The sequence below is a fragment of the Limanda limanda genome, chromosome 15 (genome assembly GCF_963576545.1).
Source record: "Limanda limanda chromosome 15, fLimLim1.1, whole genome shotgun sequence".
Taxonomy (NCBI): Eukaryota; Metazoa; Chordata; class Actinopteri; order Pleuronectiformes; family Pleuronectidae; genus Limanda; species Limanda limanda.
The window spans coordinates 24395804-24418613 of record NC_083650.1 but is presented as its reverse complement, the minus strand read 5'-3'; the positions used below and the strand labels follow the sequence as shown (position 1 = coordinate 24418613).

Below are 22810 nucleotides of genomic sequence, written 5' to 3'. Positions count from 1 at the left end.
GAGCGGTCAGAATCCATTTTCACCTGGATGAGCAGAAGGAAGAAGTGAGCAGGTGAGTGTGAACACAACTTTCTGAAAGTTTTTCTGTCTCACTCTCACACCTGCTGTTAACATCCGTCTGCTGATCACATGACTCTAAGTTTGTCAGTTCACACCTGGTCACAGACGTCATGTGATCGGATCCCAGAGACAGATGTGAACAGCAGGTCTGGAACAAAGAGCCTTCAAAGGACTAATTAACAGAGTTAACTCACAGCTTCACTTTTTATCTTCATCTGTTCATCAAGTGTTTAATAACAGAACGTGTTTTCACAATCATACGTTACAGCAGTGGTCACCAACCAGTAGAGAGTCTTCACTGTTGATCCCAGTAAAGCTCTGGACTAACTGGCTGAGGTGTGAGGAACATCGACTGCAGAGCCAGGTACACACACACAAACACACACACACACACACACACACACACACACACACACACACACACACACACACACACACACATCTAACTTCACACTGGTTTTTTTTGAGTTTTAAAGTGAATATAAAGTTGAAGAGCTTGTTTTTGACCTTCATTTGGGCACAAAGCCATAGAACTGAGTGGAGATACAGAGTGCTGCTTCAAGCTGCTGACTGATGTGCTCTCAGTGTTACTGTCTATAAAGTTCTGTAATTCATTTCCAGCCTTTATGACGTGAACATGATACTAGATGTTGAGTTTCCTTCTCTTAGTGTCCAGGGGTTGAAGGACACATGAACTTTTACAAGCTTGTATTAATTAACTTTAATGAAGTTGATTGGTCTGAGTGTAGATTAGGAAATGCTCAAGTTGCAAAAACTTTTTTATTCAAAGTTTGTTTATTGCTATGCAGGTTTATTGGTCGATTTACAAGTGACATAAACCAATATTACATGAAAGGGAACTTTGTTATTGTACTTGTACATTAGTACACCTCCACACCCTTATTGGCTAGTACCCTAAAGGATAAATTCATATTATTAATTTAATAATGTGCTCAATGAAATGGTTGAAACTGGCTGAATAAATCAAGTGATTGACTGAAATTTGAATCCAAAATAATGGAGGCTTCCTGAGGTCACCTGTCTAGAGTGAGAGAGAGAGAGAGAGAGTTTTTTACTTTTAATGTCACTGTATTCACTGTATTTCCTTGTATATAAGTAGTCCTGTGTACTCAAATAAATACCAGTACTACAAACTATGAAGCCCTGCATCTATTTCACAAGGAAAACATTAAAAGTAAATGAATTAATTCAGTTGACAGAAACTGTGCTTTTATTTGGAAATGGGTAGGCTACAGGAAGTTGTGCAAATATTTTTGTTTATGATGTTTTCAATAGATAAACATTGAAACTGGTGTGAAAGATCATTTCACTGTGTTCTGCTGTAAACTGAGAGCAGAACCAGAAGGAAATAGACCAGACCGTGAATATCTAGAAGAGCAGCGCGGCCTGAACCACAACTGAGCTGCCGGCCCGGTGCAACATGGACGAGGACATTTCAGAGCAAGTTGGACCCTCACACACAAAGTAAGAGACCTAATACAAACATGTGAAGCTCCAAACTGAATCCTCAGAGAATGAACCAGTGAATGATGTGTTCTGAATACAAACATGTTTGTGTTTGCAGAGGTCAGGACCACAGACTGAGAGCAGAGTCTCCAGGGTCCAGCTGTCTGTCTCTGAAGAGTGACATGTCCAAAGATGAGCCTCTATACTTCAGTAATGAACCTGGACCCTCACACACAAAGTAAGAGACCTGCTACAAACATGTGAACCTCCAAACTGAATCCTCACAGAATGAACCAGTGAATGATGTGTTCTGAATAAAAACATGTTTGTGTTTGCAGAGGTCAGGACCAGAGACTAAGAGCAGAGTCTCCAGGGTCCAGCTGTCTGTCTCTGAAGAGTGACATGTCCAAAGATGAGCCTCTATACTTCAGTAATGAACCTGGACCCTCACACACAAAGTAAGAGACCTGCTACAAACATGTGAACCTCCAAACTGAATCCTCACAGAAGGAACCAGTGAATGATGTGTTCTGAATAAAAACATATTTGTGTTTGCAGAGGTCAGGACCACAGACTGAGAGCAACGTCTCCAGGGTCCAGCTGTCTGTCTCTGAAGAGTGACTGGTCAATGGGACATCCTCCTCTAAACGTCAGTAATGAACCTGGACCCTCATACACAGAGTAAGAGACTGTTTCTACTGTGACCTGCTCTGAAGAGGATCTAGTTTCCTCTAGTTTGGCCCCTGCATTAGGACACAGCTTCATTGAAGTTAATGAGTAATCTCTCAGAATCCCTCAAAGAGCTCAGACCTCCACCAAGAACCAACATGCTCCTTATGAAACCACTTTGAAATCCACTAGACTCATTTTGATTTGGATCACAGACCACAACCTTCCACCAAGTTCACTAGTAATCTGTAGTTTGTTATAATATCCCACTAACGAACCAACCAACAAACAAACATACTGGGTGAAAACAAAGCCTCCTTGACAGAAGTTATGACAACCTGTGACTGTGACATGTGAGTTATCAGGAGATGTCTTCACAGGGAGAGGAAGAGGAGTCATGTTTCTGAGGAGGAGCAGTCGTCCTGCTGTGCTTCATGTCAGGATGTCCTGAAGGATCCAGTCTCCACCAGCTGTGGACACTGGTTCTGCAGACAGTGCATCACCTCATACTGGGACCAGTCTGGTTCTTCAGGAGACTCCTCCTGTCCCCAGTGTGGACAAAGATCCAGAACAGGAGCTGGAGCTCAGACAGCCGGTCAGAGCAGCACTGTACATGTGTCTGCTGATGTCTTCACCTCTGACATCAGCACATGTGGTTTTATTTTGTTCCTTCATACAGCTTCATCATTTAACATCGCTATAAAAGCACAAAGTTAAAAAGCTTTTCTGTAGTTTTCTGTATCTGATGAAAACAATCAGCCGATTCTCAGATTCTCTGCCTCTGACATTGTTTCTTGTCTTTCAGCAGATCGTGGTCTGCAGGAGATTTTAGATGAACATAAGCTCAGTGTGAAGGGGAGATGTGAACATGTGACTGAAGGAAGTGATGAAACAGGAAGTAGAACCCTCCTCAACAGGATCTACACTGAGCTCTACATCACAGAGGGACAGAGTGAAGAGGTTAATACTCAACATGAGATGAGGCAGCTTGAGACAGCTTCCAAGATGAAGATCCTCCATGACACTCCCATCAGGTGCCACGACATCTTTAAAGCCTCCACTGACCAGCAGAGCAGCATCAGAGTCGTCCTGACCAACGGCGTCGCTGGCGTTGGAAAAACCTTCTCGGTGCAGAAGTTCACTCTGGACTGGGCAGAGGGTTTAGAAAACCAAGATGTGGGTCTGCTGACTGTGCTTTCGTTCAGGGAGCTGAACCTGGTGAAGGACCAGCAGCACAGTCTCCTCACGCTGCTCCGTGTTTTCCATCCAGCGTTACAGAAGCTCACGGCAGAGACGCTCGCTGTCTGTAAACCTTTGTTCATCTTTGATGGCCTGGATGAAAGCAGACCTTCTCTGGACTTCAACCACAGGGAGCTTGTGTCTGAGGTCACACAGAGGTCATCAGTCAACGTGCTGCTGACAAACCTCATCCAGGGGAATCTGCTTCCCTCGGCTCTCGTCTGGATAACCTCCAGACCTGCGGCGGCCAATCAGATCCCTCCTGCATGTGTTGACAGGGTCACAGAAGTACGAGGCTTCACTGAGGCCCAGAAGGAGGAGTACTTCAGGAAGAGATTCAGTGATGAAGAGCTGTGCTGCAGAATCATCTCACACATCAAGGTGTCCAGGAGCCTCCACATCATGTGTCAAATCCCAGTCTTCTGCTGGATCAGTGCTACAGTTCTGGAGCACATGTTGACCACAGACCAGAGAGGAGAGCTGCCCAAGACCCTGACTGACCTGTACTCACACTTCCTGCTGGTTCAGACAAAGAGGAAGAACAACAAGTATGGTGAGGGACATGAGACGAGTCCACAGCAGCTGAAAGAGGCTGACAGGGATGTTCTGCTGAAGCTTGGGAGGCTGGCGTTTAAATATCTGGAACAAGGAAACATCATGTTCTACCAAGAAGACCTGGAGCGGTGTGGTCTTAATGTCACAGAGGCCTCTGTGTACTCAGGGGTTTGTACTGAGATCTTCAGAAGAGAGTGTGTGATCTTCCAGAAATCAGTCTACTGCTTTGTTCATCTGAGCGTTCAGGAGTTTCTGGCTGCAGTCTACATGTTCCACTGTTACACCAAGAGGAGCACAGAAGAACTCAACAGTTTCTTGGGAACATATGGGGACAAAGACAGTACCTTCTCCCTGGAGGACCTCCTGAAGAGAACCATGAAGAGATCCCTCGCTAGTACAAATGGTCATCTGGACCTGTTTGTTCGCTTCCTTCATGGCCTCAGTCTGGAGTCCAACCAAAGAGTCTTAGGAGGCCTGCTGGGTTGGACAGAGAACAATCCAAAGATCATCCTGAGAGTCTTAGGAGGCCTGCTGGGTTGGACAGAGAACAATCCAAAGATCATCCTGAGAGTCTTAGGAGGCCTGCTGGGTTGGACAGAGAACAATCCAGAGATCATCCAGAGAGTCATCTACAACCTGAAGAAGATGGAGAGTGGTGACATTTCTCCTGACAGAAGCATCAACATCTTCCACTGTCTGACTGAGATGAACGACCACTCAGTTCATCAGCAGATGAAACAGTTCCTGACGTCAGAGAACAGATCAGAGGAGAAACTCTCTGGGATCCACTGCTCAGCTCTGGCCGACATGCTGCAGATGTCAGAGGAGGTTCTGGATGAGTTGGACCTGATGAAGTTCAACACATCAGACCAGGGTCGACTGAGACTGATCCCAGCTGTGAGGAACTGCAGGAAGGCTCGGTGAGTCCAGACATGATCAATAACATGTTCAATCAGTGGAGATGAGTCGTTCTTCAAATACACTCTGTGTTTGTGTTTGTGTTTGTGTTTGTGTGTGTGTGTGTGTGTGTGTGTGTGTGTGTGTGTGTGTGTGTGTGTGTGTGTGTGTGTGTGTGTGTGTGTGTGTGTGTGTGTGTGTGATAAAGCTAATATTGTGTGTGTGTGTGATAAAGTTATTATTATGTACGTATACATTCTCATGTACATATGAGAACAACTAGATCAGATGTGAAGAGTGAAATCCAATGTGATCACTGTGCTAGAGTTTGAGGATTCAGACATACAACCATGTGGGGTCCAAGGGAGGTTATTGTATATGTATATATATATTATATATATATCTGAGCAAACAGCTAGCACAGTGTGAGGAGACGGTCACTGATGAGAATCACTGACTGTTCATTTAAAATTACATGTTTACTTCACAATAATATAGGGTCACTGTGACCTTTGACCTTTGACCACTGAAATATAATCAGTTCATCTTTAGATCTAAATGTGAAGAAATCCCCTAGAGACAGACTTGAGATATTATGTTCAAGAGGCCATGAACATGTTCTGTCACCTTGACATTTGACCTCTGACCACCTGAATCTAATGAGTTCCTCTGTAAGTCTGAATGAACGCTTGTACCAAATCTGAAAGGATTCTCTTGAGGAGTTTTTAACAAAAAGGGGATTTACCAGGGTGAGGGTCACATGATCACGTTTTGTATGAATGTTGTGTTTTCTGATTTTATTCTCACTGATTTGATATTTTCTTTAATTACAGACTCGTTGGTTGTGAACTCTCAGAGACTCACTGCGAAGTCGTGGCCTCAGCTCTGAAGTCAGACCCCTCACATCTGAGAGAACTGGAGCTGAGTAGAAACAACCTGAAGGATTCAGGAGTGAAGCTGCTGTGTTCTGGACTGGAGAGTCCAAACTGTCGACTGGAGACTCTGAGGTCCTTAAATCCTTCTTCACTTTTCAGACTTTCTTTCTTATGGGGTCATTATTTATTTAACTTGTCTCAGTTCTGCTCTGCTCACTGTCCCTCAGTCATCTGTCCCTCACCCAGCCTGTCAGTCACGTCCACCTCATCAACTCCATTCACCTGCACTCACCTGCTCCTGATCACTAAGAAAGTGTCAGTAAATAACATGTGGACTGAGGCCGAGCACTCCTTCTCGATTTTCAAAATAAGACTCATTCTTATTGAAACAGGTTGGACAGTAGATAAGTATAGAAACAAACAGGAATTGTATGGAGCTAGAACAGTCTCATAAGTAATACATGCACACAGAAATGAATACATGCGCAAAAAAGATCCACAAATGTGCAAAAAAGATCCACATGCGTAAAAAAGATCCACAAATGTATCTTTGTATTCCACAAATACATTTTCAATGCAAACACAAATATCTTTCATTCCATATATAAGTAAAAAAAATTCACACGTAAAACATAAGATTCATAAACATATTTCTGATGCACACACAAATAGAAAAAAAATTCACAAATATACGCATGTAAAAGTATTTGCAATCTTCATCAAATACATGTTTGGAGCTTGTTACATTCATATATAAACTGTTGGACATGCATTTGCAAAGTGCTTTTAATTTGTAAACCTCGCTGCATTTGTGTGTGGACTTTTGAGACTCCCCTGACACGAGCCTGATCCACAAATGCGTTTTTTCTAAGAGGGGATCGTCTGTAGCCAATCAGATGTCTCACTGCTCCAAGCCAATCACGTGAGAGTGCCTTTTCTAGAAAAACTTTACTAGCAGGAAATACAGTCTCATGTCTTCTTCTTTACCAAGAAATGGCGGCCGTATTTCCCACAGACATATATAGCTGTCTGTATAGCTGTATATATATAGTGTTCATATCTATGGTATTTCCTGCTAGTAAAGTTTTTCTAGAAAAAAACCTCCAGCACGCGTTTTAATGACGTCGCGTGGAGGCACTCTCACGTGATTGGCTTGGAGCAGTGAGACATCTGATTGGCTACAGACGATCCCCTCTTAAAAATAAAACGCATTTGTGGATCAGGCTCGTGTCAGGGGAGTCTCAAAAGTCCAAACACAAATGCAGCGAGGTTTACAAATTAAAAGCACTTTGTAAATGCAGGTCCAACCGTTTATATATGAATGTAACAAGCTCCAAACATGTATTTGATGAAGATTGCAAATACTTTTACATGCGTATATTTGTGAATTTTTTTTCTATTTGTGTGTGCATCAGAAATATGTTTATGAATCTTATGTTTTACGTGTGAATTTTTGTACTTATATATGGAATGAAAGATATTTGTGTGTGCATTGAAAATGTATTTGTGTTTTGAGTCACATATATATATAAATCCCCAAATACATTTGTGGATCTTTTTTGCACATTTGTGGATCTTTTTTGCGCATGTGGATCTTTTTTGCACATTTGTGGATCTTTTTTGGGCATGTATTCATTTCTGTGTGCATTTATTACTTATGAGACTGTTCTAGCTCCATAGAATTGACTGTCAGGAAACAACCCTACTTTAAACAGTGTTTAATTACACAAACCTGCTCAGTGACCAACACACAGAGAAGAAGCTGATGAATGAAACAATGGTCCAACATGTCTGATCTGATATTTATCTTCAGGTCACAGACTTGACTGAGGTCAGAAGCATGTTGAGAGTGTGTGTTGACATGATGACGATCCACAACAACAGGAGGACACATTCTAATATTCATAATTCTTTATCCAGGTTGAGGCTCTGCGGACTGTCAGAGATCAGCTGTTCTTCTCTGGCTTCAGCTCTGAGGTCAAACCCCTCTCTTCTGAGAGAACTGGATCTGACTGAAAACATCTGGCTGCAGGACTCAGGAGTGAAGGAGCTGTGTGGTTTTCTACAGAGTCCAACCTGTCGACTGGAGACTCTGAGGTCAGTTCACTGACTGACTTTTGTAGATCTCATATCTATAAAACAGCATTTATACACAATTGATCTCATTTAATTCTAATTTAACATAATTCCTCTTCATACCTAACTTGAATCCATTTATTAATTAATCTGTGACATTTTAAATATTCAGCTGCTTGTTAAAACACTGAGTTTAGTTCTGGATTTCCTAAACTGATCTGCAGGACAGACACCGGGTCCAAATAATCTATTTTTACCGAATCAGGACTCGTTTTTAGTTCAACAAGTCTGATTTCCTCTTCCATGTTATGAGTCTGTGCTCACATGATTATGTGTCTGTTATTTTCACACATGAACTCAGTTTAATTCAAAGTTTTATTCTTTATCCAGGTTGAAGAGGTGCAGTCTGTCAGAGATCAGCTGTTCTTCTCTGGCTTCAGCTCTGAGGTCAAACCCCTCTCATCTGAATGAATTGGATCTGAGTAACAACGACCTGCAGTACTCAGCAGTGAAGGAGCTGCTTGGTCTAAAGCAGAGTCCAACCTGTCGACTGGAGACTCTGAGGTCAGTAGATGGTTGGAGTCAGTCCACGCTGCTTTCATCAGTAGTTTACTAAACACAGTCAGTATCACAGATCCAGGGTCTGTACTACCAAGCAGGATTTGTGGTTTAGTTTTTTCAGTCCTACAAACTCGTCCACTTCTTAACGAGGTAAATCACCATGGTAAATTTTGATGAAAGGCTAACCTGCTGCAGGTTATCAACCCGTATAAAAGCTCCGCCCACTGACCACAGTGACTCTACACTGTTGTGTGGTGCACACTCTCCTTAAACGGAAGGAGAAGGTAAGTTTAAAGGGCAGATATTATGAAAATTCCAACAATGCTCTCGGAGGCTAACCCGAGTCGTAGCTTCTCTGTGTGTGTGTGTGTGTCGCCCCCGGTTGAAGCAGCAGATATAAATAAAAAATAGCTTTTTGTGGGGAGCTTTGTTAGAAGCTCAGCGGACAGCTCTCCTGCGATGCCTGGGCGGCGAAGCGGAGGAGGAGGGGGGGAGAGAGCAGCGCCTCATAACTTTTGTGGCCCGTACAGATTTGCTCCACGCACCTGAATTTGCACGAACCGTTGCCGGTCACCAGCAGCTTGTTGTCGCCTCCGTCGCTCGCTTTAAAATAAACTCATACCCGGGGTTTTAAGTGCGTGTCGCCGCCAAAGTTGAAGCGGTGTTAAGGCTCCAGTATGCTTCTCCGTGTCCGTGGCGCAGAGAGGGAAGCACGGATACCACAGACTCTTTTTGATTTATGCTTCTCGGACAACTTTTCACCACCAGAACAGTAGGTAGCGCAACGGAAGACAAGCTTAGAGAAGCCTAACTCTAGGTGCAAAGAAGAAGTCCACGGCTGTTAACTTACTCCGGTCTTCCCAGATCCCATCACACACAGTGAACCATGGCAACTAACAGAACTAAATAAAGTGACATCCAGCGGGTCAAAATGCTGATGTTATTGTGTCTTAGCGCAGCGGTTCCCCGGTCTTGATTCCGAACTGCGTTGCTAATCCCACAGCTTGAAGCTACACGGAGGCAGCTATCTTCCCCCCAGCTTCCACACACAGTCAGCAGGGACTCCCGATACTAACTACTGCCCAGTGTTTGCTTCTAACCTGACGGTATTATAGAAACAGTGTCATGATAGAAGTGGAATTAAAGTCGTGACAGCGGGTTTGTGCGCTTTGACCACCGCAGTTAGCATGGTTAGCGCCGTTATGACACGCGTTATAACCGTTTGTGACCGTACATACATGCCGTCATTGCTCTCACCAGCCACCGTCAGCCCGACAACTCCGCTGGCTTAACACACACGTCACAATAATCGTAGAATCATAGTTGTGTTGGGGTTTGCTGTGATATAGGGAATGAAGCAGGATGTTTGAGGTCTAGAAATGACGTCGTACGGAAATTATGTTGTTAGCGGACCAATCACAACCAAGGGCTGTCCCAAGGCTCTCCGAAATAAACACGGATAGTTAGAAAAATCAGAGGTGCACGAAAAGCTCTCCAAGGTGCTCGGAGAGGGCGTTCCACGGCGGAGAGGGCGGTCCTATCTGTCTGTATCCATAAAAACGGAGTAGCATAAATCAGCCTTAACACTGATGTCTTCTTCTCTACACAGGTGGGAGGGGAGGTCTTTTCGAAGGAGAGTCTGAAGAGGAAAGTGTGTGTGGACGCAGGCTGAGCTGTGTCCTGAGGATCCAGAGGCTGAAGCAGCAGCAGCTTGTGTGTAGTCTCCAATCTAGACAACCCCTAATCTGCATGTGTTTGTGAGATGAAGCCAGAGCACCTGGAGAAAACACGGGGAGAACATGCAGACTCCACACAGGAAGACCCATCTGAACCGGATTCAAACCAGCAACCTTCTTGCCCCGATTTTGTTTATTCAGATGAAGATCGTGTTTATTGAAATGACACAACACAAGCAGAATATATAACCCCTCTATAAAGAGTCACATACAGTGTGTTTGAGTTTGTCTATATTATTTTCCACCGTTGTCCCTCAGTATGTCTCCATGTGTGTAGAACCACATTCTGTGTATATGTTTGTTTATGATCTTAAAGTTCCTGGATTCACGTCACAAATTGATTTAGATCAACACAAAGTTCAACACATTGAAATCACTTTGAGTTTCAAATCAGAGTTTTGTCTTTGACACAAAAGATCAAAACTCTGGACTTAAAAATGGGAAGTTTTCATTTCTGCATCAGGTGCAGAGCGGTGGTGGCTTTCTATTTTGACCCACAGGTGGCGCTGCAGTGTAACAGCAGCACATTCCAGTCAAAGCCTTTATATTCAGTTTATGAGACAAACACATGTATCATTCACTCTGTGAGAAACCAAAAAAAATATATATAACAATTTACTAGCCCTTAAATGGCACTTACTTATAGCACTTTCTACTTTTGCTTTATTTTTGAAGAAATTGTACTTTCTTGATTCTTGCTGTTAAGGGTTTGTAACCCCGGGGTTGAATACACTTATTGTAAGTCGCTTTGGATAACAGCGTTAGCTTAAATGAAATGTAATGTAACAAGAATAAAAACATCTCAGAGAGAAAAGTTCTGTTTCTACTTGTCTCTGCTTTATATGCTAAAAAACATCCTTCCACCGACTTCACTGGAATCATGACTCTGCTTTTCTTTCCTCTTCAAACAAACAGGCGGAAACATCTCGTCCTTGGTGCAGGTAAAATAACAAAATCACCAGTTTGACATAATGGAGATTATCTGAAGAAAAGGGAATGAGACATTTACAGTATGAAGAAAAGTCGATGAAGAGCAGAGCATCTTTAAGTCTCTGAGGGAACCGTTTAATAAACATTTTACCATATTTAATAGAAAACTGACCCGAGGACGTTTTATACAAACTAAGGCTGTCAAAAAAAACGCGTTAATCTATGAGATTAATGTGGCCGAGATTAATGCAATAAAATATTTTAACGAAGTTAACGCAGTTTTGTTTACTTCCGGTGTGCGTAACTTACGGACACAGGAAACCGCTGCGCGCCTGCAGTCAGTAAACAAAGAGATACCGAGATGAAGACGGAGAGAGCTGAGGGATTGTTGGGCAGAAAGTTTCAATTTAAGAGGCAAAATGGAACGGAACCATCATCAAAACAAAAGTTGTATGTAGCATTTGTCAAGCTGAATTAAGCTATCACAGAAGCTGCTCGTCTTTAAACTATCACCTTAATGCAAAGCACCCGACAGAAAGCAGGTCCAGGTTACATGGTCGCCAATCCACACTCCACGACTTCTCCAAAACAATAACTCGACCAGTCCGTGAAAAGGTAACCAACGCCTTAGCAGCTTGGGTTGCTCGTGACTGTCGGCCCATCAACATAGTTGAAGACGGTGGGCTAACTGAGGTTATTCGAATTGCTTCGGGGGACAATTCTTATGATTTACCGTCGAGGGGCACCATCGTGTCTCGCATACATTCATTGTATGACGGCGAGAGAGCACGAAAAATGCAGCTCCTCGAGCAAGCTGCCAGCGTCGCCCTCACTGGTGACCACTGGACGTCAGTCAGCAATGACAGTTACCTGGGTGTCACAGCTCATTTTATTGACATTGAATGGAAATTGAGATCGTTTGCATTGGAAGTTAAAAAAACAGAGGGGTGACATACAGCGGAGAACTGTGCTGAGGAGTTCCTGGACGTCGCAAACAGATGGGAGATAAGTGGCAAACTGAGCACTTTAGGCACTGATAGTGCCCGTAACATGTTGGCAGCTGCTAGGCTACTTCCATTCCAACATCTACCCTGCGCGGCACACAGTCTGCAAAGGACCATCACTGTTGCCCTGAAAGACAGTGGTTTTGAAAACGTCCTGGCTAAATGTCGGAAGATTGTTGGGCACTTTAGACACAGCCCGTCAAATGATCGAGAATTGAGAGCACAGCAAACTGCACAAGGACAGCAGGAGGAGTCGCTGGTTCAGGATGTTGCCACCCGGTGGAATTCTGCCTTGGAAATGATAAAACGGATCCAGCGAAACAGGGGTCCGCTCGCTGCCACCCTCGCTCAGCACAAGACAACCATCTCGATGTTGACTGCACCGGAGCTGGATAAACTGGAGAGGTTGGTGTAAAGGATCCAGGATGGTGTGTGGATTCAAACGCACGACTCGAAGACACAGGTAAGTGCTGTTAACAATTTTTACTGTAAATCCAACAGGGAGCAGGCAGCGGCAGGGTTGGTCAAGATACCAGTCCAAGGTCGGTACACGGGCAGGCAGTCGATCACGAGGCGAGGTATCCGACAGGGAGAGGACAGAGACGTAGGTCGGTAAACAGGCAGAGATCGGTAACAAGGTAGCTATACGGAGAAACTGCTGGGACGCTAAGAACATGAAGATACAAAGACGAACTGGCAACGTAACACAGGAACCCACAGACTAAATACACCAGGTAATGAGGACCAGGTGCAAACAATTGGGGAGGAGTCACTAATCAACAACGTGGAACACACACACGAGGGAGGGAGTGAGGAATCTGAAACGAGAGGAGATGTGAGTAAACAATAACACAGAACAGAAGAATAATTTCTACATATAATCCAACTTATCTTAATATTCGGGACTGGACCTAACAGTTGGAGCAGCTTCTTGAACCATGCAGGCAAGTTCACTCTTTCTTTCCTTTTTTTCTGCCCCGAACTTAGTGTGTTTGTGTTTGTGCGCGCGCGTGCATGTTCGTGCGTGTTGGCCGACTTACTCTCTTTCTCTGCTAGTATTTTCTGCGTGTGGCTTAAGCTACTCCTCTCCCCGTCTTCTCTCATTCCATCTCTGTCTCTACTCTCCTTTTCTTTTCGACAGGGCCTATATTCTCTCTCTTTCTCATGTCATCTCTCTGTTTTGTTTGCATGTGTGCACGTTCATATGTGTAGACCTACTCTGCCTTTGCTAATGTTTTCTGAGTGTGGACTACTCTGTCCCTCAGTTTGTAGGCTACGTGTCTGTGCTCTCCCTCTGAAAGTCTGTTTTTTACTTTGAGTGAGACCTATATTCTACTCTATGCTCCCTCTCTCTCTCTCTCCGCTTATGCTTCCACTCTGCTAGTATTTTCTTTTTTTCTGTTTCACCGTCCTGTGTGTGTGTGCATGTGTGTGAGAGTGACTGTTTTAAGGCCCTTATTAAAACATACCTGCACCTTTTATTGCAGACATGTGACTGAGCTACTGGGAGGAGAGCAGTATGTTTCCTGTTCAGTGGTCTTACCAGCCTTGTGCCACCTGTCCAGGGTTATGGAGTCATCTGATAATGATCCCATCTACGTGGTGAAATTCAAAGACACTTTTACTGCACACCTTGCCAATCGCTAAGAGAATAACAATCTGGAGATGCTGAAGATTGCGACACTGTGTGACCCCAGGTTCAAGGACTTGAAGTGCCTCCCGAAAGAGGAAAGAGGTGAGGTGTGGGCTTTACTGCGCAACCTGATGCTAGAGGACAACGGTGGGATGAGTTCCGCACCTGTGAGAGGAGAGACACAGGATCCAAAAAAGCTGAGGATGTCTCCCTTTTTGTTGGCCTCCTCTGATACAGATTCAGAGGAAGAAGAGGAGGAGTTCATTAGCAAAGCTCTTGACCGTTACAGAGCGGAGCCAAAAATGCAGATGGGGGACTGTCCACTAAATTGGTGGTCAGGAAGGCAGCACACACATGAGAAGCTTGCAGGAATAGCAAAGAAACACCTGTCAACCCCAGCTACCACAGTGCCCTGTGAGCGACTTTTCTCCCTCTCTGGTCATATTGTCCAGAAGAGGAGAGCAGCATTCGCTCCAGATAATGTCAACATGCTTGTCTGTCTCAGCAATTGGCTGAAAATCAAAGATGATTAGTCACATGTCAATTAAAGTAGCAGAGATCTTCCTGTTTTCATTTGCATGCCTGTTTTCATTTGCATGTCTGTTTTTATTTGCATGTTTGTTTGCACCTTAAGTTTTTGCACTTTCACAGATTTGAATGATAGCTCAGTTTACCAAGGCTGCTTGTTATGCTGCTGTGTGTGTTGTTAAATGTTTAATTTTTTTACTAATCTGGATGTTTCACTGAAGAAAGAAGCAGTGTTTTTGTTTACACAATTTATCATACATGATATTTAAATACCTGGCTGCCACTTTATAGGTAGGAGTTAAAGGCCTGAGCCTCCTTGAAAATATAGCTCTGTGTGTAGTTTTGTGTTTAAAAATAAGTACAATTAAACAACTGTCTAAACTGTCTACACGATGTCTGGAGTGATTACTCGTTAATTTATAACTTATAAGATTTAGTTTTTAGGAGAAAAACAAACATTTAATCGTGATTAATCGCTATTAATGAATTTCAGAATGTGAGATTAATTAGTTAATTTTTTTTAATCTATTGACAGCCCTAATACAAACGTAGATGAAGATTCTTGTTGTACGTTCTCGACCACCACCTCAGAACAACCACCAGGGGGAGACTGAAGCAGCCTCTGGGAACAGCTGCATGCTGGGAAATAATTAATGATGGGAGGTTACCAGCAGTAACAAGTGTCAGAAAGTGTCTGAGAGATGATGTCCTGAAGACAGTTTACATTTTCGGCCTGTTGTGTTGAACAGTTTGTGTTATTTTGTGGAGACACTTGTCTCAACATGATGATTTCTATTCATGTTCAAGCCCGTCTCAGTTCTTTGTGACTTCAGGATCAGAAATGTTTGACAGAGTCAGTTCCTGGGAGGCTCAAGTTCTCACTGTGTGGAGAGGTCATCATGTGACTTTGTGATGATCCTCAACACGTGTGTCAGTGTAACATGTGACTGTGACGCCATGTTCATGAACACGCTGCTCTAACATCTGTCCAGCAGATGTTGAAGCTCTGAGGTCACTTCCTCTGCAGCAGAGTGAGACCATCATCTCTTCATGGAGCTGTGCACCAGGCTGTTGTCACGGTGACCAAACACAAAGTGTGAACAACACATTGTCCAAAGGATCCGTTAGAATTCCATCAAACACATTCATGGGATATACTTTATACTCATAAGGACAAGCTTGTGATCATAATGTGATCAAATTCTACATCTGATCAATATGTCTCAATATAAACAGCCTGACAGCAGATCAATACATTTATTTTTGATTATTCATCAGTTGATTTCATTCATTCACCAAATGCAAAACACATAACCTCTAATCCTGGATGAAACGGAGCAGAAAGAAGAATAATCTGATATAATCTGCTGCTCGTTCACAAGACGCTCATCAGCTCAGTAGCTTCAGCTTCAGTTTAGTGTTTGGTGTTTGGTTCCTTTAAGGTTCAGGTTTAGATTACATTCAGGTTTAGATTAAAGTTTAACACGTCTCTCATCTCTCTCTCTCTCTCTCTCTCTCTCTCTCTCTCTCTCTCTCTCTCTCTCTCTCTCTCTCTCTCTCTCTCTCTCTCTCTCTCTCTCTCTGATGGTTGTTTCAGTGACGTGTTAGCGCCCCCAAGTGGTTGATTCAAATCTAATAATTAGGACCCGAGCACTGACAGGCACTGACAGTCAGTGAGGTCCTGAAATAGTAAGGATTAGTATTCATTTTTTTTTCCAGGCAAATTAATTGGCTTTTTGAGGGCTTTAATTGTTATTGTTATTGTGAGATGTTTTATAAGAAATACAGATAAACATGATTATTGTTATTATCATTAGCAGTAGTATCATCTTTACTCTGTTAACCTGTGTACCTAGTTGTGTGTACAGGTATATGTGTATATATTCAGTAACTTAACGTTTAATTAATTTTGTTCTTTTTTAAACTGAGTAACCTTATACACTACAGCCCTGGCTGTTGTTTGTTGGAATACAACATGGTATTGTGCAATGATGGCTTCTTCTCTTAATTCAGCTTCCTGTCACACGTATCAGAATCAAGTCTTAATGGCCAAGCAACCACAGCGATGCAACTTTTATTGTGCACAGCATTTTATCATATTAACATAAAACTACGAAGACGTCGACATTACATAATGACACAAGCTAAACTATGGAAAGGACTAAATCACATCCAGTAGCGCCTCCTAGTGGGTTGCAGTTGAAACAGCTGGTGAGCAGGATGGGAGATGTTGTTTTTTGTTGTGCCCTTGTGATTGTGTGTTTTTTGGTACAGTGATTCACCTGATGGGACTCAGATATAATACGGCTGTGGTCCACTTCAGGCAGTGATGTGGCACTTCTGGCCTTCTTATGGCAAAATTGATTGATTAACCCTAACCCTAACCCACCAATAACTAATGTGGCCCCAATATCCCAAAAAAATGTGGCCCCTTTTTTTTTGTTGCAAACACGCGGTGCTCTAGGTTAACGTTTAATCTGCAGTGGCCCATGTGGTAAATGGCGGATATGACACAAAATAAATTGGTTGTTGTTCAGTATTGCTCTGTTTTACTCGTGGCTGCCCAAGTGCCATCATTCCATGTGGGTTGGGATGTGGCCAAAATGTGGAACATATGTTCTGACTCTTTATACAAATGAGTGCAAACAACATGTGTGTCGCCTAAAGTTTGCGTTGCTCACATTTCTTTCTCCTTTTCCTCTCTTTGGCACGGTGGCCTGAATTTCCACTTTTCAGTAAGTGGGTTAGTTCCTTTATAAAAGGAGATCATGAACAAATGACTTCTAAAGCTCTGAATGGACTGACTCAACGGTATATCCTGGCTGTTTTATTATTATAAAAAAATTAATTTAATTTTATGATAGAATTTAAGGTCTAGCCTAATAATGATTTCATAGCAAGGCATAACACTATGATATGTTGTGCCTTTTGTTTGCAGGGTATTAATAAATAAACAGGAAAATTAGCAATAATTTAAAAAAAAAATTGATACATATGAAGTCCAGTTTAAGGCAAGGGGTAGTGATGGATAAAGTTTTCTTTAAAAAAACAAGTTAATTCTTTAATTCTCACTTTCCACCTTAAAACTAATAAATTAATAGAACTATGAACTAGTTCCGAATTTAAATGGTGAACTATGAACGTGAACTATTCATGTTTACTTGTATGAACTGAACTTTGAACTAGTTCATGAGAGGTGTGAACTTGCACAACACTGGTGTTTTCACAATTATCACACACACACACACACACACACACACACACAAACACACACAAACACACACACACACACACACACGCACACACGCGCACACACACACACACACACACACACACACACACACACACACACACACACACACACACACACACACACACACACACACACACACACACACACACACACACACACACACACAGAGTCATGTGATTTCCAGTAACTGTCGAGCGGAGGAGGACCCTCCAGTCTGAAAGTGTTCAGACTTGTTCTCACTACAAGGAGCAGACGGAGGAGACGTGAAGTCTGAGGCTGGTGAGTGTTCAGCAACATTTATATTCTTCATTCATATTATTTTACAGTCAGTGACTGTGTTTTTCACTGGATCCCCAGAGACAGATGTGAACATGTTGGTGTTCTTTTATCCCAAATATGAGAAGAGCCGGTCTCGGTTTTGTGCAATCAAGTATTTATTATGAAGCAATGAAAACGTATGAAAAGTTACAGTAAAGCAATGGGCACCCAAAGCACAGCCCTCGCCCTCTAGCGGCACCGGGCAGTCACGAGTCACACCCTCTATGGTCACACCGCACGGACTGCGGTTATAATATTTATAACAGTAGGTAGAACATGATTGGTCAATAACGAGGGGGAGTCACCGTGGTTTATACTTGGTTCTTCCTTGATGGTGCGCAGGCGTAGTTCCACCCTCCACCCAGCGATATGACGCACACAACCACACACTTTAACTAACTTCATACGTTACAGCAGTGGTCAACAGCCTGTGGAGAGTCTTCACTGTGGAACACACACACACACACACACACACACACACACACACACACACACACACACACACACACACACACATACACATATATACATAACTTTATACTGGTTTTGTGTGAGTTTTAAAGTGAATATAAAGTTGAAGAGCTTGTGTTTGACCTTTGTACTCAAATAAATACCAGTACTACAAACTACAAACTAAGAAACGCTGGCGTGCTTTTATTTGGAAATGGGTAGGCTTCAGGAAGTGTTGCAAATATTTTTGTGTGATGTTTTCAACAGATAAACATTAAAACTGGTGGGAAAGATAATTTCACTGTGTTCAGCTGTAAACTGAGCGCAAGACAAGAAGAAAATAGACCAGACCTTGAATATCTAGAAGAGCAGCGCGGCCTGAACCACAACTGAGCCGCAGCCGGCCGGTGCAACATGGACGAGGACATTTCAGAGCAAGTTGGACCCTCACACACAAAGTAAGAGACCTGCTACAAACATGTGAAACTCCAAACTGAATCCTCAGAGAAGGAACCAGTGAATGATGTGTTCTGAAAAAAAACATGTTTGTGTTTGCAGAGGTCAGGACCACAGACTGAGAGCAGAGTCTCCAGGGTCCAGCTCTCTGTCTCTGAAGAGTGACATGTCCAAAGAACTTCCTCTAACCTTCAGTAATGAACCTGGACCCTCACACACAAAGTAAGATACCTACTACAAACATGTGAAGCTCCAAACTGAATCCTCAGAGAATGAACCAGTGAATGATGTGGTCTGAATAAAAACATGTTTGTGTTTGCAGAGGTCAGGACCAGAGACTGAGAGCAGAGTCTCCAGGGTCCAGCTCTCTGTCTCTGAAGAGTGACATGTTCAAAGAACTTCCTCTAACCTTCAGTAATGAACCTGGACCCTCACACACAAAGTAAGATACCTACTACAAACATGTGAAGCTCCAAACTGAATCCTCAGAGAATGAACCAGTGAATGATGTGGTCTGAATAAAAACATGTTTGTGTTTGCAGAGGTCAGGACCACAGACTGAGAGCAGAGTCTCCAGGGTCCGGCTGTCTGTCTCTGAAGAATGACTGGTCCATGAGATTTCCTCCAGACTTCAGTAATGAACCTGGACCCTCACACACAGAGTAAGAGACTGTTTCTCCTGTGACCTGCTCTGAAGAGGATCTAGTTTCCTCTAGTGTGGCCTCTGCATTAGGACACAGCTTCATTGAAGTTGGTGACTAATCTCTCAGAATCACTCAAAGAGCTCAGACCTCCACCAAGAACCAACACGCTCCTTATGAAACCACTTTGAAATCCACTAGAGACTCATTTTGATTTGGATCTGCAGCAAATTCCACACACTGGTAAACATCAGTCCTATGAATATGTCTGTGAAAGAGGAGTGCCCCCCCCCCCCCATCCGGTTCACAGACCACAACCTTCCACCAAGTTTACTGGTTATCTGTCGTTTTTTATAATCCCATTTACGAACCAACCAACACACAAACATACTGGGTGAAAACAAAACCTCCTTGACAGAAGTAATGACAACCTGTGACTTTTACATGTGACTAATCAGGAAATGTCTTCACAGGAAGAGGAAGAGGAGTCATGTTTCTGAGGAGGAGCAGTCGTCCTGCTGTGCTTCGTGTCAGGACGTCCTGAAGGATCCAGTCTCCACCAGCTGTGGACACTGGTTCTGCAAACAGTGCATCACCTCATACTGGGACCAGTCTAGTTCTTCAGGAGACTCCTTGTGTCCCCAGTGTGGACAAAGATCCAGAACAGGAGCTGGAGGTCAGACAGCCGGTCAGAGCAGCACTGTACATGTGTCTGCTGATGTCTTCACTTCTGACATCAGCACATGTGGTTTTATTTTGTTCCTTCATACAGCATCAACATTTAACATCGTTAGAAAAGCACAAAGTTAAAAAACTTTTAGTTTCTGTATTTTTTCTGTTTCTGATGAAAACAATCAGTAGATTCTCAGATTCTCTGCCTCTGACATTGTTTCTTGTCTTTCAGCAGATCGTGGTCTGCAGGAGGTTTTAGATGAACATCAGCTCAGTGTGAGGAGGAGATGTAAACATGTGACTGAAGGAAGTGATGAAACAGGAAGTAGAACCCTCCTCAACAGGATCTACACTGAGCTCTACATCACAGAGGGACAGAGTGAAGAGGTAAATACTCAACATGAGGTGAGGCAGTTTGAGACGGCTTCCAAGATGAAGATCCTCCACGACACTCCCATCAGGTGCCACGACATCTTTACAGCCTCCACTGACCAGCAGAGACGCATCAGAGTCGTCCTGACCAACGGCGTCGCTGGCGTTGGAAAAACCTTCTCGGTGCAGAAGTTCACTCTGGACTGGGCAGAGGGTTTAGAAAACCAGGATGTGGATCTGCTGACTGTGCTTTCGTTCAGGGAGCTGAACCTGGTGAAGGACCAGCAGCACAGTCTCCTCACGCTGCTCCGTGTTTTCCATCCAGCGTTACAGAAGCTCACGGCAGAGACGCTCGCTGTCTGTAAACCTTTGTTCATCTTTGACGGCCTGGATGAAAGCAGACCTTCTCTGGACTTCAACCACAGGGAGCTTGTCTCTGAGATCACACAGAGGTCATCAGTCAACGTGCTGCTGACAAACCTCATCCGGGGGAATCTGCTTCCCTCGGCTCTCGTCTGGATAACCTCCAGACCTGCGGCGGCCAATCAGATCCCTCCTGCATGTGTTGACAGGTTCACAGAAGTACGAGGCTTCACTGACGCCCAGAAGGAGGAGTACTTCAGGAGGAGATTCAGTGATGAAGAGCTCTGCAGCAGAATCATCTCACACATCAAGGCGTCCAGGAGCCTCCACATCATGTGTCAAATCCCAGTCTTCTGCTGGATCAGTGCTACAGTTCTGGAGCACATGTTGACCACAGACCAGAGAGGAGAGCTGCCCAAGACCCTGACTGACCTGTACTCACACTTCCTGCTGGTTCAGACAAAGAGGAAGAACAACAAGTACGGTGAGGGACATGAGACGAGTCCACAGCAGCTGATGGAGGCTGACAGGGACGTTCTCCTGAAGCTGGGGAGGCTGGCACTTAAATATCTGGAGGAAGGAAACATCATGTTCTACCAAGAAGACCTGGAGCGATGTGGTCTTAATGTCACAGAGGCCTCGGTGTACTCAGGAGTTTGTACTGAGATCTTCAGAAGAGAGTGTGTGATCTTCCAGAAATCAGTCTACTGCTTTGTTCATCTGAGCGTTCAGGAGTTTCTGGCTGCAGTCTACATGTTCCACTGTTACACCGAGAGAAACACAGAAGAACTCAACAACTTCTTGGGAAAATATAGGTACACAGACATTACCTTCTCCCTGGATGATCTCCTGAAGAGAACCATGAAGAAATCCCTCACCAGTACAAATGGTCATCTGGACCTGTTTGTTCGCTTCCTTCACGGCCTCAGTCTGGAGTCCAACCAGAGAGTCTTAGGAAGCTTGCTGGGTCAGACAGGGCACAATCCAGAGATCATCCAGAGAGTCATCAACAACCTGAAGGAGATGAAGAGTGATAAGATTTCTCCTGACAGAAGCATCAACATCTTCCACTGTCTGACTGAGATGAACGACCACTTAGTTCATCAGCAGATGAAACAGTTCCTGACATCAGAGAACAAATCAAAGGAGGAACTCTCTGGGATCCACTGCTCAGCTCTGGCCTACATGCTGCAGATGTCAGGTGAGGTTCTGGATGAGTTGGACCTGGACAAGTTCAACACATCAGACCAGGGTCGACAGAGACTGATCCCAGCTGTGAGGAACTGCAGGAAGGCTCTGTGAGTCCAGACATGATCAATAACATGTTCAATCAGTGGAGATGAGTCGTTCTTCAAATACACTCAGTGTTAAATGGTTCTCATTGTTTTGGGCAGCATAGTGTGTGTGTGTGTGTGTGTGTGTGTGTGTGTGTGTGTGTGTGTGTGTGTGTGTGTGTGTGTGTGTGTAATAAAGTTATTATTATTATGTACATATACATTCTCATTGTTCTAATGTACAGATGAGAACAAGATGATGATCAGATGTGGAGAGTGAAATCCAATGTGATCACTGTGCTGGAGTTTGAGGATTCAGACATTGGACTTTGTGGGGTCCAAGGGAGGTTATTGTATATATATATATATATATATATATATATATATATATATATAAATATATTTTAATATATATATATGTGACCAAACAGCTAGCACAGAGTGAGGAGACGATCACTGAAGAGGTCTATTGACTGTTCATTTTAACTGCAGAAGCAATAAATATAGTGTATTCTTCTTTCTTGTCAAACTAGAGTTCCCACCCTGCGTTTTTCCTCCACCACCAACCAGTGCAGTGTCCGTCCCTCCAGGTTCCTCACATGTTGCCTTTAAAATAACACGAGGTCACTGTGACCTTTGACCTTTGACCACTGGAATCTAATCAGTTAATGTTTGAGTCTAAATGTGAAGTAATCCCCTAAAGACAGACTTGAGATATCATGTTCAAGAGGCCATGAACATGTTCTGTGACCTATGACCTCTACCCACCTGACTCTAATGA

At 43.5% G+C, this 22810-nt stretch overlaps 2 protein-coding genes across 2 annotated transcripts in view; both read left to right on the top strand.

Moving 5' to 3' along the window:
- Nucleotides 1–1709: 1709 nt before the first annotated feature.
- On the top strand, nt 1710–9309 carry LOC133020543 (NLR family CARD domain-containing protein 3-like). The gene is made up of 8 exons (XM_061087139.1): nt 1710–1765; nt 2577–2809; nt 3002–4462; nt 4571–4910; nt 5721–5894; nt 7683–7859; nt 8229–8336; nt 9300–9309. Exons 1-8 carry the CDS (start codon nt 1710–1712, stop codon nt 9307–9309), a joined length of 2559 nt encoding a protein of 852 aa, XP_060943122.1.
- An 8364-nt stretch (nt 9310–17673) lies between these two features.
- LOC133020347 (NACHT, LRR and PYD domains-containing protein 12-like) overlaps nt 17674–22810 on the top strand; it is a 77077-nt gene continuing 71940 nt past the window's right edge. The window contains exons 1-5 of the mRNA XM_061086871.1: nt 17674–17762; nt 18519–18709; nt 18810–18929; nt 19030–19149; nt 19250–19369. Coding sequence (XP_060942854.1) covers nt 18666–18709; nt 18810–18929; nt 19030–19149; nt 19250–19369 — 404 coding nt within the window. The 5' untranslated portion in view covers nt 17674–17762; nt 18519–18665. The remainder of the gene's footprint in view (nt 17763–18518; nt 18710–18809; nt 18930–19029; nt 19150–19249; nt 19370–22810) is intronic.

Bases quoted from the DNA above. Each gene is read 5' to 3' on its own strand.
- LOC133020543 (XM_061087139.1), top strand. From the start codon at position 1,710: ATGTCCAAAGATGAGCCTCTATACTTCAGTAATGAACCTGGACCCTCA. The intron at 2,810-3,001 runs ATGTGTCTGCTG...CTTGTCTTTCAG, and splicing joins CGGTCAGAGCAGCACTGTAC to CAGATCGTGGTCTGCAGGAG. The intron at 4,463-4,570 runs GCCTGCTGGGTT...GAGTCTTAGGAG, and splicing joins CAACCAAAGAGTCTTAGGAG to GCCTGCTGGGTTGGACAGAG.